The sequence below is a fragment of the Nicotiana tabacum genome, chromosome 11 (assembly GCF_000715075.1).
Source record: "Nicotiana tabacum cultivar K326 chromosome 11, ASM71507v2, whole genome shotgun sequence".
NCBI lineage: Eukaryota > Viridiplantae > Streptophyta > Magnoliopsida > Solanales > Solanaceae > Nicotiana > Nicotiana tabacum.
Genome location: NC_134090.1, coordinates 87,393,091 through 87,405,954, shown reverse-complemented (window position 1 = coordinate 87,405,954; position 12,864 = coordinate 87,393,091). Strand labels below are relative to the sequence as shown.

General features: G+C 39.4%; 1 protein-coding gene across 1 annotated transcript; it reads left to right on the top strand.

Moving 5' to 3' along the window:
- The first annotated feature begins 761 nt into the window (after positions 1 to 761).
- Positions 762 to 2,420, top strand: LOC107795735 (carboxylesterase 20). The gene is made up of 2 exons (XM_016618412.2): positions 762 to 1,414; positions 1,655 to 2,420. The coding sequence occupies exons 1-2, from the start codon at positions 895 to 897 to the stop codon at positions 2,110 to 2,112; spliced, it is 978 nt and encodes a 325-aa protein (XP_016473898.1). The 5' UTR covers positions 762 to 894; the 3' UTR covers positions 2,113 to 2,420.
- Positions 2,421 to 12,864: the final 10,444 nt, after the last annotated feature.

The following is a 12,864-nucleotide window of genomic DNA, read 5'->3' as shown; positions in this document are numbered from 1 at the left end:
AAGCAACTTATATTGCTAGTTAATTTAGAAATGTGAGGGAATGAATATAGTCAATTATGCTGTCTAATCTTAATCAAAACCCCGTCATTTTAATTAGTGTCCCTTCTTGGGAGAAAATTGTCTTCCACTAATAAAGCATTTTTTTTTTTGGGAAAAATACAGTCTTGATCTCTCAGTTGTTAACAACCTTAAATTTTATTCTCGTAATAATTCAACTGATCACATTCATTAAACAAGAAAAAAACTATTCGCCTTCATCATTTAATTAGAATGTGCATTTTTGGTCCCGCGGTTGATAACTTTTCATGATTTTATCTTAACCGAAAAGATGAGGGGCCACATCAACGCTCAAAGCACCAAAATAATTGAGACCTTTACTTAGTAGGAAATCACAAAATATCAAAATCGTCACAAAAGAAAAGACACATCCAGAAGGATACCCTTCAATAGATTATGAGCAGTAACTTCACAAGCAACTTTTTACTAAATAATTAATGGTTGAATGAATTTTCGTTGATGTAACTTGTCATTACCGAAAGCAACTCCCAAAACTTTTTAGAAGAATTAATCCAAATAGCAGCCCACCTAATTTCTTAAACCAAAAATAGCTGACGGATGTATAATACATATAAATTTCATATATATATATATATATATATATGGTCGGCTATTTGTGTATCAAACCCAACTTTTTACTATAAGGAATTGAACTTGGTCAGAATTCCAACCAAAGAATAGGGCCACTAGGCATTTTCCATACAAACCGCACCGACAACAACTCCCTAATTCTCAGTGATTTTATATATAACATCCAAAACTTTGTCTCTTTAACATTCAATGAAACATAAAAACCTCCCACACTTGTTTTCAACTTTTGTAGAACAGTAATTAATTATGGCTAGCCAAAGATTTACTCGTCCAATTTTTGACAATCCTTTTCTGAAGATTCAAGAATTACCAGGTGACACAGTAAAACGTAACTCTGAATCCCTTAAGCAAGCCAATTCTGATCCCAGAGGCACATCTCTAGTCATTTCCAGGGACGTGACCCTTGACACCAACAAAAAAACTTGGCTTCGACTTTACATCCCACGACGAGTAACAAAAGCTTCTACTCCTAAGAAATTGCCTCTCATAGTGTACTATCACGGCGGAGGCTTTGTTTATTTCCATGCCAATACTTTTATCTTCGATGTATTTTGTCAAGCACTTTCTGAAAGAGTTGGTGCTATGGTTATTTCACTCGAATATCGTCTTGCCCCTGAACACCGCCTTCCTGCAGCTTACGACGATGCCATGGATGGATTACATTGGATTAAGTCCACTAAGGATGAATGGGTCACCAATTACGCTGATTTGAGCCGTGTCTATCTTTATGGAACCAGCGCTGGAGGCAATTTAGCATATCATGCAGGTATATTTGATTGGTGTCTATCTCTATGTCCAAGCTAATGTATTTTTTTCAAAATATTATTAGCTTAAATATAATTCTTCTAAATTTACATAATCTCAAAATTTTCAATTTTGTAAGTTTGGCATTTTGACCCGTCGGATTACACTATTTTAGCTCGATAGGTCATTTCGAGTTCTAGGTCAATTCAACAATCATAACTCATCCTGAAAAACGAATTGATTTTGTAACCTCTATATGCAGGATTACGTGCGGCAGCTGCAGCTAAAGAACTAGAGCCCTTGAGAATCAAAGGATTAATTTTGCATCATCCCTATTTCAGTGGGAAAAACAGGACAGAATCAGAAGAGAAGCTAAAAGATGATCAGCTTTTGCCACTTCATGCAATTGACAAGATGTTCGATTTGTGTTTGCCAAAAGGGGTGGATCATGATCATGAATATTGCAATCCATGTGCAAATGGAGGGTCAAAGCATTTAGATGATATGAACGAATTAGGTTGGAAGGTTTTGGTAACTGGTGTATGTGAAGATCCTCTGGTTGATGCTGCACGTAACTGTGTCAAGTTATTGGAAGAGAAAGGTATAAAAGTTTACAAGTTTTTTAGGGATGGTTACCATGCTATGGAAGTCTTCGATCAATCAATGGCAGCAGCTTTATATGATGCCACCAGGGATTTCTTAAATGCTAGTAAAAATTAAAAATATAGTTTATGTCGTGTTTGTTTCATTTCATTCTCATACAGGTAAAGTTTCGTTTTGTGCAAATAAGAGAGGAGCAGGGTACTCTGTAGTGTATGAGATTACTTTAATTGTTCTGTTTTTCTATGAAAATAAGTTTCTCTGTTTTTTATTTTCTTTTTGGAGAGGGCAGGGGAGAAGCAAAAACTTCCATAGCGAGTACAATATTTACTATTGTACTTGAAACAAATACTACTCCTAGTTGAGTTTGTGGAAAATAAGTTTGGCGTAGTGGAAATTATGTTTGCATTGAACTTGACTTGACAAAAGGACTCTGAAATTTAAAATTTTGTGAGAGAGAAATGAAGATTGAAAAGTTATGCACACACATTCAACAATATATATTAGTATTCATTATCATAATTTTACTTGAAGTTCAAAAAATATCTGTTAAAACTCAAAGTTTCACAACTAAACTAGTCTTGGTAATAAGTGTTTCATATATTTGCAAATAAGTACTGGAATACTTCATCATGGCTAAACGGTTCCTATGATATTTCAATGATTTAATGAGATTTTTTTCTATCGAATTTAATGAGATATTAACGCTGTGGTACCAACCTATGATATTTCAATGATTTAAAGAGATCTTTTTCTATCGAATTTAATGAGATATTAACGCTGTGGTACCAACTTACCTAAATTATGGTGAGCTGGTCCCGTGACTCCTTCATATGAAAAGCCCTATTCTTTAGCAGCAATATTGGTAACAACTTTTTTCAATGTGGGGAACGATTGTCCGAGCTAAATACACCTCTAAGGTCACGTTGAACAGTGGAAAGAGATGCAGGTATGATCCAAAATTTAAATTTAGGTTTATACAATCAAATTTATAATGAAATATGATTAATCTTAGCCAATATTAATATCCAAAGGGTAGCTCAAGTGTATTTATTGAAGATATCCCATGCGTATTGTTGAATAGCGACAAATGATAGCAATAATGGTGCGATGAATGATTCAAGAATATGGAAGATAACAATAAATAACAATGAATGATATTTAAGTAAATAAGTGAATAGAAGTCACCCGACAAAAGGTGGGATTCTCTAGTAATTCTTCTGACAATGATGGATAATGATAAGCCTTTTGATATTCGAATCCTTCTTGGATCGGGAAATAATAGCTAGATAAAGATGTAAAAAGGTGAACTTTGTATGTATGTATATATATATGTTAAAAGAGAAAAATCTTCAGAGATGTCAATGTGTTGTTCTTTACAATCGATGTCCCCTCCCCTGTAATAACCCGACCGGTCATTTTGAGCATTTACATTCCGTTCAGCTAATTGAAGTCTTGTGCAAATCGTATGATGATTATATTGCGACTGCGAGATGTGTTCATATGGTTTTGATATGACGGGATGAGTTTGCTTGGGATGTGAAAAGGACTATTGGGTGCTTGATTTTGTTTGGGATGTGACATATAGTCTCGAGTTATGAATGTATTGAAAGATCTTTCATGTTGTTTAACTGTGGAGTGAATTAGATTTTCATCTCCTGTTGTGAGTTCAGACTCAGGAAGATTAAGTGATGGCATAATAGTTGTGGCTGTCAAGGGTATAAAAGATGTCGGTTGAGGCTAAGTAGGTGGATTATAACCTGCGATGTAATATACGGATGTATAATTTTTATGATGTTGCATAGAGGCTTTCTTTTCTACCAGTAGATTATATTTGTGCGATGTGAGGTTAGATCGGTGGTAATAGTTGACAACCCAACCTATTACAGAGTAAATTATGATGCATATGACAGAAACAAAACATTATGGGATAAAAGGTTAAATAAGAAATGGGCACCAAGACAGATAACTGAACAATATAATTTTTTAGATCTAGATTGTGTAGCAGATATAAATAAAACAATACAATTATGGATAGGATATATCTCAAAACAACTAATAGATAATAAAATAACAATAACGGAAACACCAGGATATATAGAAAGAACATTAATAGGAACTGTAAAATTATGGTTACAAAATTTATCAAGTGAAAGCTTAGATCTGTTATCGACGAGTTGATTGCACGGTTATCTGTTGTATTTGTTTCGATTTGAGGTATATCTGTGAATCAATTATGACTTGCAGATGTTGGTTTTGAGGATAAATTCAGCAAGGGAATTTCTGGATGCATGATGTATTACACTTTATGGTTATATGGGAAACATTGAATGATTGAGTTTTATTCATAAAAGGATATAGTGCGTATGGAGTAGGATTCACTCGGTTACTTAGAGGTGTGGATTACTTCTTTGTGTGTTATCATGCTAATGAGGCACAGGTCGTTCGGCCCGCTTGGGCAGTAGAATTGAGATTTGAGTAGAGCGAATGACTCTCGAGAATGGTTCTAATGGGTTCAAGATTTACATGTAGCAATTTGAATTTTTCAGGATTTGTATATGGCTAAAAACTGAGATTTACATTGGATTGTGTCAAGACTCGCGGTATTTCTATATCACTATGGATTTTACATTTTTGTATAAGAAAGGAAAAGAACAATTTTAAATTTACGGAAGGTCTCTTTAGTATGGGTGTCTCAGTTGTGGTACTTTTGAGGTGCTTAAGAGGGAATACAATGGCTTATGGATTTTAAGGCGTGTGGTTTTATGTTAGGACCTCTTATGGTGAGTTTTGGGTAAGGATCATGGTGTTCTGGAAAGGAGAAGTATCAACTTAAAGGAAATTCAGAAGAAACTCGGAGAAACAGGACAACTTCGCAGTAGGTTTGATTAGTGTGGTAAATGTATGCTCGGTCCTTTTGATTCTTATGATGTGTGAGTCCCTACAGGTGATTTGTGGCAATATTCTTGGGTTTGGCGACATGCTTGGCTTGGTTGAGTGTTAATGGTTTTCAAAGAGTTTTCGATGGTTTCTATCACATTTTGAGATGGATATTTCCTACCAATGTGGTAATTTTGAGCATTTCCATTCCGTCCATCTCTTTGAAGTCTTGAGCAGCATCGTATTATGTATTATGATTTTTTTCCTGGATGGAATCAATAGAAGGTTTCTAATTGATGGGGTACGTATTCTGCTGGTGACTTAGAGTTGATTATGAGGTTCTCGTACTTCTCATATGATGACATGATAGATGCACTGTGTTGTGTGGGATTGAGATTTGCATATGCAAATATACGATTCAGTTCCAAAAGGAAGGTCATGAGTTCGTGAAGCACAAACGAACTCGGATGTTGGCACTAATTATTAGTTCTTGAGAAGGGTGCGCATTTCAGAAGGCATACTATATTCTGATTTATGGATGCTTTATTGGTATTGCGGTACTCGCCTGGTTGATCGACTACTGATGGTCAGATTTTTCTATGTGGCACCAAAGAATTATAGGAGTATTCATCGTGGGATGATCGTGTATGAGAGACATGTTAGACATTCGGGCGGTGGATTTGGGATCAGATATGGTGATTCATATGTTATATAGATTTGGAGACTGGTAGTTCTCAGAAGCAGGTTGTTTTGTAATTGTGGATTGTAAAGATGTGCTAGATGATAGTGTGTGTTATGGTTAGGTCATTGTTGACCTTTAGAGAGTTAATTATTTATTTGTGGATGACTAGGATTGATTTGGGGGCCCATTGGTAGGCCTAATAAGGATGTGTATTCTACACGGGGTCGGATTGGTTGGCTCTGTACTGCTGTTGTTGAGGGATGTGCCATTCGGTTAGTGTGAGCTTATTCGTGTCTAATATGTTCTATGAATTACTCTTCTATGCTACGAGGAGTTTGATTCATTGGTTATATGTACACATAGTGTGGTTCCATTTGAGCCATATAGCGGAATTTGAGCAGGATGGATATTAGGGTGTGAATGACTGATTGCGCAATGGTTATGTTCTTTCCGGACTGTGGTATTGTGTTATTTGTTACTCCGTGGTTATGGTCATGCAGCTTGGGCACTTGATGTTGAATTGCGCGTGGTTGTTGATTTTGGGCATGGTAGCTTGAGGTATTTCATATGGACCTGTGTTTGAATGGGGTCACACATTGCAACAGAATTGTGTTGAGATATGATCCTTTGTGTTAGATTCGTGTGTCTTAGTTCTACTATGTATGATGGACTCATGGCGTTGCGGTTATGGTGGTACTTGTTGAACTTGCGAGATGGTTCTCTCATTTGTGTCATTTTTTCCATGTTGAGTACATTTGAGATGTTACTTATTGGTGCACAGATTGCACGGTTGTGGCGTTAGGTTGTATTGGTGTGGCATGTCAATAGAATGGTTGTGTTTGATGAGAAAGGTCAATGGATCTAGAATGGATACTATCGAATTTGATTACAGTATGTATGGAGTAATAATATCGGAAGTCAGCTTAGGATTTGTCTTGGTTCTGATCGGACGAGAGAGGGCTCCATGACTTGTTGATCTAATAAGTGGTTAAGAGTTTCTACGTGTTTCTTTGATCATTGACAGTGTATGAATGCTTTAGAACGAAGTTTGGTTTGATATGAGGTTCATTACCGGTATTGAATGTGTTTTGAGTAGCTACTTTGGCCAAAAGTTATTGCTGCAAGCATCTGAGTTATGTGGTACATCATGTAATTACATCTTGGGTTATGGTTATGGCTCGATACAACTTGTTCAGACTTATATAGTGTGTAGGTGCGAGATTCGGGTATTATAAGGAATTCTCGATATTGAAATTGGATTCTAAAGTTTACGGTTTAAGGTTGGAGTAAATGATCTTCAGTTATGTTGTGTTCTTAGTCTTAAATGGATTAGGGTGATGTGAGATCACCCTCGGGTATGTACACGGTAAGGTTACACGTGGTTTGATAGCTTTGGAACGACTCTTGGCACGTTCGAGGACGAACGTATGTTTAAGTGGGGGAGGATGTAACGACCCGATCGATCATTTTGAGCATTTGCATTCCGCTCAGCTATTTCAAGTCTTGAGCAGTATCGTATGATATATTATGACTTGTGTTAATCGTCGGTTTAGATTTTCAGTTAATTTGGAATTTATTCGGAAATGAAGTTCATGATTGAAGCTTTAGAGTTGGAAGAGTTGACCGAGTTTGACTTTTTTGTATTTGACCTCGAAACGGAGTTTTGATGATTCTGTTAGGTCCGAGTTTTAGCCAATTTTGGGCTTTGATTATGAATTCGACCTTTATCATTTGGAAATGTTTTCTTGGGCTTTTTTGATGTATTTGAGTTACTTTTGGATAGTTTTGAGTCGTTCGGTAATCGTTACACGCGTGATGGCATCCTTGGAGCATCTTTTGGCTTGCTCGGTATTGGATTTGGCTTGTTTGAGGTAAGTAATACTTCTAAACTTGGTTCGAGGTGATGGGCGTGTGGCCGTGCACCCGTGTGAATTGTGACTTTGTTATTCCCGTGGTATTGTGTAGTTATCTGATCTTATTTGTAACCATGAAATCTCTACGTACTAGAGCTATTGGGTTGTGATCCACATTAGAAACCATGTCTAGGCTACTTGCTTATTCTGCCAGACTATAAAAACTTTAGTTAATAGCAAAGTGCCTATCGCAAACCAAAAAAAAGTTACCTATCTATGCTGTATTATAAATCTAATTACCACTATTAGACAATTTCATTTAAGTACGTATCCTATACATAATTACCAATTGCATATAAAGTAACGTATTATGCTCTAATTGTCCCTATTTTCTCTGTCTCTTTCTCATGTCTCCCAAAGAATATGCAGACCTTAACTTCCATAGCTGAAGAATCAATTCATCAAAGTTGCGAAGAAGAAAATATTGAGTTGATTTGAAGAAATTCATGTCGAAAAGGATGGATAGTGAATCTTCTCGAGAGCCTACCGAAGTTGACTGTCTACTGGCCATTAATTTGCTCAATCAATAAGTTAAAAAAAGGGAACTGGTTGAAGAGACAGCCTCAGAGCAATGTGAAGGCAACAATGGAAAAACTCCTTAAAACTCTTCTAAATGCTTGGAAGATTGTACGACATTCAAAATAATAAAACTAACAAAAAATCATGAAAAATTCTATTGAGCAATTAACAAGCTTCAAAACTTTGAATTCGAAAATCGATTTTGTAAAATTATTATTTTTTTGGATAAGAAATTCTGCAAATGAATGGAAATTTCCTTTGGAGTTTATTTCTCAATTTTGAGAGAGTTTGGTGAAGATTCAAGATGCTCGGCTAGGAGCAATCGAGGGGGGATTAACAGTTATGATGGCTTTGATGGAAGCCTTTTATGATCAATAATGAGTAATAAATGAAAAACAATAAACAGAACATAATGGATATAAACAATAAATGCAAGTAATGAGATCAAGAGAATATGTTAGAAAGCAGAGAGAATGTTCTTGTGTATTCAATATTGAGCATCAGATCCTTCCAAACTGACAAGAGTCCCCTTTTATATATAAGGGGAAAACCCAACATACTACAAACGCATGTGTAATTATTACATATAGTAGCTGGTACAACCACTCAATCAACCTGATGTAGACTGTTACTGTTTGCGCAGGCGTTTGTCAGAAGATACAGCTCCTAGGGAATTTCCCGCTTATCGGCGATAAACACTGGTCCATTCTACCCCGATATCGGACGCGAAGACTCCCCAAAGGCATCGAACCCCGGGCTATCTTCTGGGACCTTCGAGGCGAGATTGCGCAATGTCTTGTCGATTGTAAAATTGGTCTTCCTGATTTTAGCCGTATACAGATAGTCCCCGTGTTTCTCAGAGTAAAATGAAGAGAAACGTCTTTGAGATCTTACACCTCGGGCGCCTCCATCGAAGCAAATAGTTGTGTTATGTGAGGCGACTGATATAATAGACATGGCTTCCAAAGGTCGCGTCCACACAATCCTCAAAATCTTTGAATTAATTATAGCAGTTGGCTGTTTTTTGGTTTGCTCCAATCGCACAGATTAGGCTTCTATAAATACTCATTTCTTTTCCCCTTCTTCTCTACTGTATTATCAAGCTCCCAACAGAGTTTTTTTTTCTTCTTACCTCTCTCCTGTGCCTTTTCCCGAAATGTGATCTTTAGTTTCTTCTTTGTAATCCCCTGACGAAAATGGCGAACACTTTCGCCTCTATCCCTCAAGGAGATGTGCCTTCATCTTCTATGCTCTCTTCTCAGGGTAAAGCGATAGCGTCTCCTAGTACTGTAGAGTGTGTTCTAGGGGACTTTAAGATGACCTCTGATTTTAAGGTCGAGAGACCTTCTTCAAAGCCGGGACAATGCGAACCCGCATCCCAGTACGTCAATTTAATAATGGACATTGAAAGGGTGAAAATCGAATGTCGTTGGGGATATGCAGTGCTGATGGAGGTTCCTTCTCGGGGGGAGGACGTAACAACATATAAGGCTAACTTCCTCAGCGTGTATACTTATCCATTTACCCTCGGCCCGGCGGTGCCCTCCATGCCTTCGATAGACCCCGTGATCCTCGAATTTTGCGAACGATATCAAATGACTCTCGGCCAAATCCATCTGTCATTCTAGTGTATCATTCGCATGGCCAGATATTACGTGAATATGATCGTAGAGATGCCCTTCACCCTTGACCACTTGATCAGAATATACAGTCCACAACTCTTTTGCGGGGGCCTGATAAAGCTCCGTTGTCGGGCCTTAAGGGCCCTCTTTGCTTGCACTGACGAGGTTAGGAATAGGGGGTGGATGAGCCGCTCCTTCCGAGTTAGGACTTCGGACTTGATTCCTGCAGAGAGGATATTGTTCCCCGAAAGATGGAACACGAAGCGTAAGTAGCCATACTCAATTAACTGCTTATCTCTTTCTTTAGGATACATTTCTTTTGTGGATTGACTTCCTCTGTTGATACAGCTGCCACGGTGTACCCTAATGAGGTAAGGGATCTTTCAGGTTGGGTAGCCGAACTGGACTCGATTTTCCCATATGTCGAGCACGTATGGCGCGATTTATCCAAGGCTCGATGGGAAGCCAAGGATCACGGTGGGACTTCAATCTCTACTATAGTTTCATTTTTACAAAGGTTGTTGCTAATTGTGCTCTCATTCCCCATGCTTGTTTTTGTATTTAGACAGGTCTGGGGGAGGCCTTCTTGATGAGAGAAACTATGCCTAAGGAAGCGAGTGCTCCAATGCCCTATGAAGAGAGGAAAAAACGAGGGGGATCGTTGGCTTGTCCTCCAAAATCCAAGAAAACTAGAGTGGAAGACCCTAAGGATGGTCCAACGGTCTTAATTCCATAAATGTCGGGGAGTCCCCAAGCAGGAGGCGAGAGGAAGGACGATCCTTTGTCAGTACCCAAAGGGGGAAAAGATTTGACTGTCTCTCATACTATTGAGTCGGTGACCTTCGAATCGCGGCTCGGTTCCATCGCTACCCCGCCTCATGCTGAAGAGGCCTGCGAGGATGTATCAAATTCTTTTGTCGATGGCCAAAATTTCCCTTGAGCTGAGGTGCTCTTGGCAGGCAATCCAGATGAGCCCAATTCCAAAGTTCTTCAGAGGCAAGGGGCAGCCCTGACTGACCTAGTCGATGTTGATGAAGTGACTGATTCCCCTTCTGATTCGGCCTTTCCTCTGAGGGAGATGCAAGATATACCTAATGTAGAGTCTCTCGGCGTGGGGACGCCCGTTGGTGATACAGGCGTGTTCGAAAAGCCTACTGCTGTGCCTTAGGAAAAGCCTGAGTCTGATATTTCACTTATTTTTACTGAGATCGACAGGCTATGTGAGCAGGTAATCTGTTTGTAAATTCTGCTTGGTGTCCCAACCTTTGTGTTTCTAACCTTATTTCTTCAATGGTTCTAGGACAAGGTGCTTTATGACCAAACGTTTGCCAATTTTGAAACCGAGCTGACTCGCCGCGAGGGCGAACATAAGAAGCTTACCTCGAAAGAAGATGAGCTTAGGGCTCTTTCTACCAAGAGGGAGGAATAACTCCGCGGCCTTCGGGATTGCTTGGAGGTGGCATCCCAGGAAAAGGCTCGTCTTACTGAACAGGTTACATAACTCCTGTATGTTTTTTCCTGTACGTCTGACTGACTTCCGTACTGTAATATCTTTGGGTCGATTTTTGTAGTTTAAGGAGAAGGATGTCCATATAGGGAAGGAGCTCCGAGCTAGGGACTCCAAAATTCTCGAACTTAAGTGGCATTTGAGTAAGGTAATCTCTGAGAGAGATGTCCTCCGGGGAGAGGTGGTTTCGATCGGGCTCGAAGATGCGAGGGATGAGAGCAATAACCATAAGGATCTCCATACTACGTTGGTTTCTACGCTATCCGAGGTTAGGGCTGAGGCCAAGGCGCTCATGGCCTCGCATAAGGAAGATGTCGCTACTACAAATGCTTATGCCTGAAAAGTGTCCGAAGAGGCTGAGCTGCGCCTGGCTCGAGAGGTGGATCATGCCCGATTAAAGTCTTAGAGACAGACACTTGAGGATGTATATGCGGGGGGCATTGATTTAATTGCCAAAGTTGAGAGGGTGAAGACCCTAGAAGAGGAAGCTACGGCCCTGCTTCCTTCCGAAAGTGAGTCAGGCAGCGACTCGGGAGGTGATGAAGATGAAGGTGAGGTCCCTGAAGGGGAGTAGGCTGTTGGAGACTCGGAGGCTGTGGCCAAAGCTGCTGAAGGCATACTTTCTGCCCTCAAAGATGTAGCTCCGGCGCTAGATTAATGTTTTTATTTGCTCTTTGCATTTGCAAGGGCTCCAAGATGTAGGCTTCATAATTTTACTCTTATGAACCTTTTTGTATGTGTATCAATTTTTTGCCTTTTTCTGACTTGTGGCATTCGTTTGGCAATTAATCTGAAGTTGTGGGTCTCAATTTCCTGTCGTGTTGGCTCCGAGTTCATTTGCGCAAATTTTTTAGATTTTCATGTATCGGGTCGGTACGACCTTTTAATGTAAGCTGGCGTCTTAGGCTCTTATGCGCTTTGATCAGTACAACCTTTTAGTATAAGCCAATGTTTGAGCTCTTATGCTTTTGCCCTTAGGAGTATTTAGTTAACTGTTTCAGGTTCATTCTTTGAGTCAGGTTTTAACTAGAGCTCCTTTAACCCTTAAGTTTTTGAATTTAAAGCTGGCCCTTAGGCTCTTACGTGTTTGGTCGATAGGACCTTTTATATGGGCTGGTGGCAGTGGCTCTTACGCATTGGGTCGGTACGACCTTTAGTATGGGCTGGCGACAGTGGCTCTTATGCATTTGGTCGGTACGACCTTTTATATAAGCTGGCCGCAGTGGCTCTTACGCATTGGGTCGGTACGACCTCTAGTAGGCCTTTATTTTTCCCTAGTTAAGGACTTTTGAAATTGTGTTTGCCTGACTCTTCAACGGTTTGATAAAAACCTCGATTGTGAGTCGTTATATGGCGATAATCGAGCACCTCATGAGGTTTGGCTCGGTGGCTGAGTATCTCGAAGCCTATAGTTTAGAGCTGACATGGTCGAAGCTCTTTTGCCTATGTCGAGGGTAGCTTGTTTAACTGGTTCTTTTCGAAGTATTTTCGAAGTAATTAAAGGCCTGTAATTTTATAGCGATGGTCGGGCGTCCCCGAATTGTGTTAGTTTGGCTGGTACAGCCTTATGACCGTAGTCATTACGTTTGGCCGGAGCCTTTCAGTTCCCGAGTGAAGTAGTTTTGGCGTCTATATCGAGGGTATGCCTTTTTAGGGGTCTTACAAGTTAGATATATAGCCTTAACTTTAAGATCAGGATTATGCCTTTTGTAAGGGCTTACAAATTTTTACATGCCTTTGAGGTCTTGC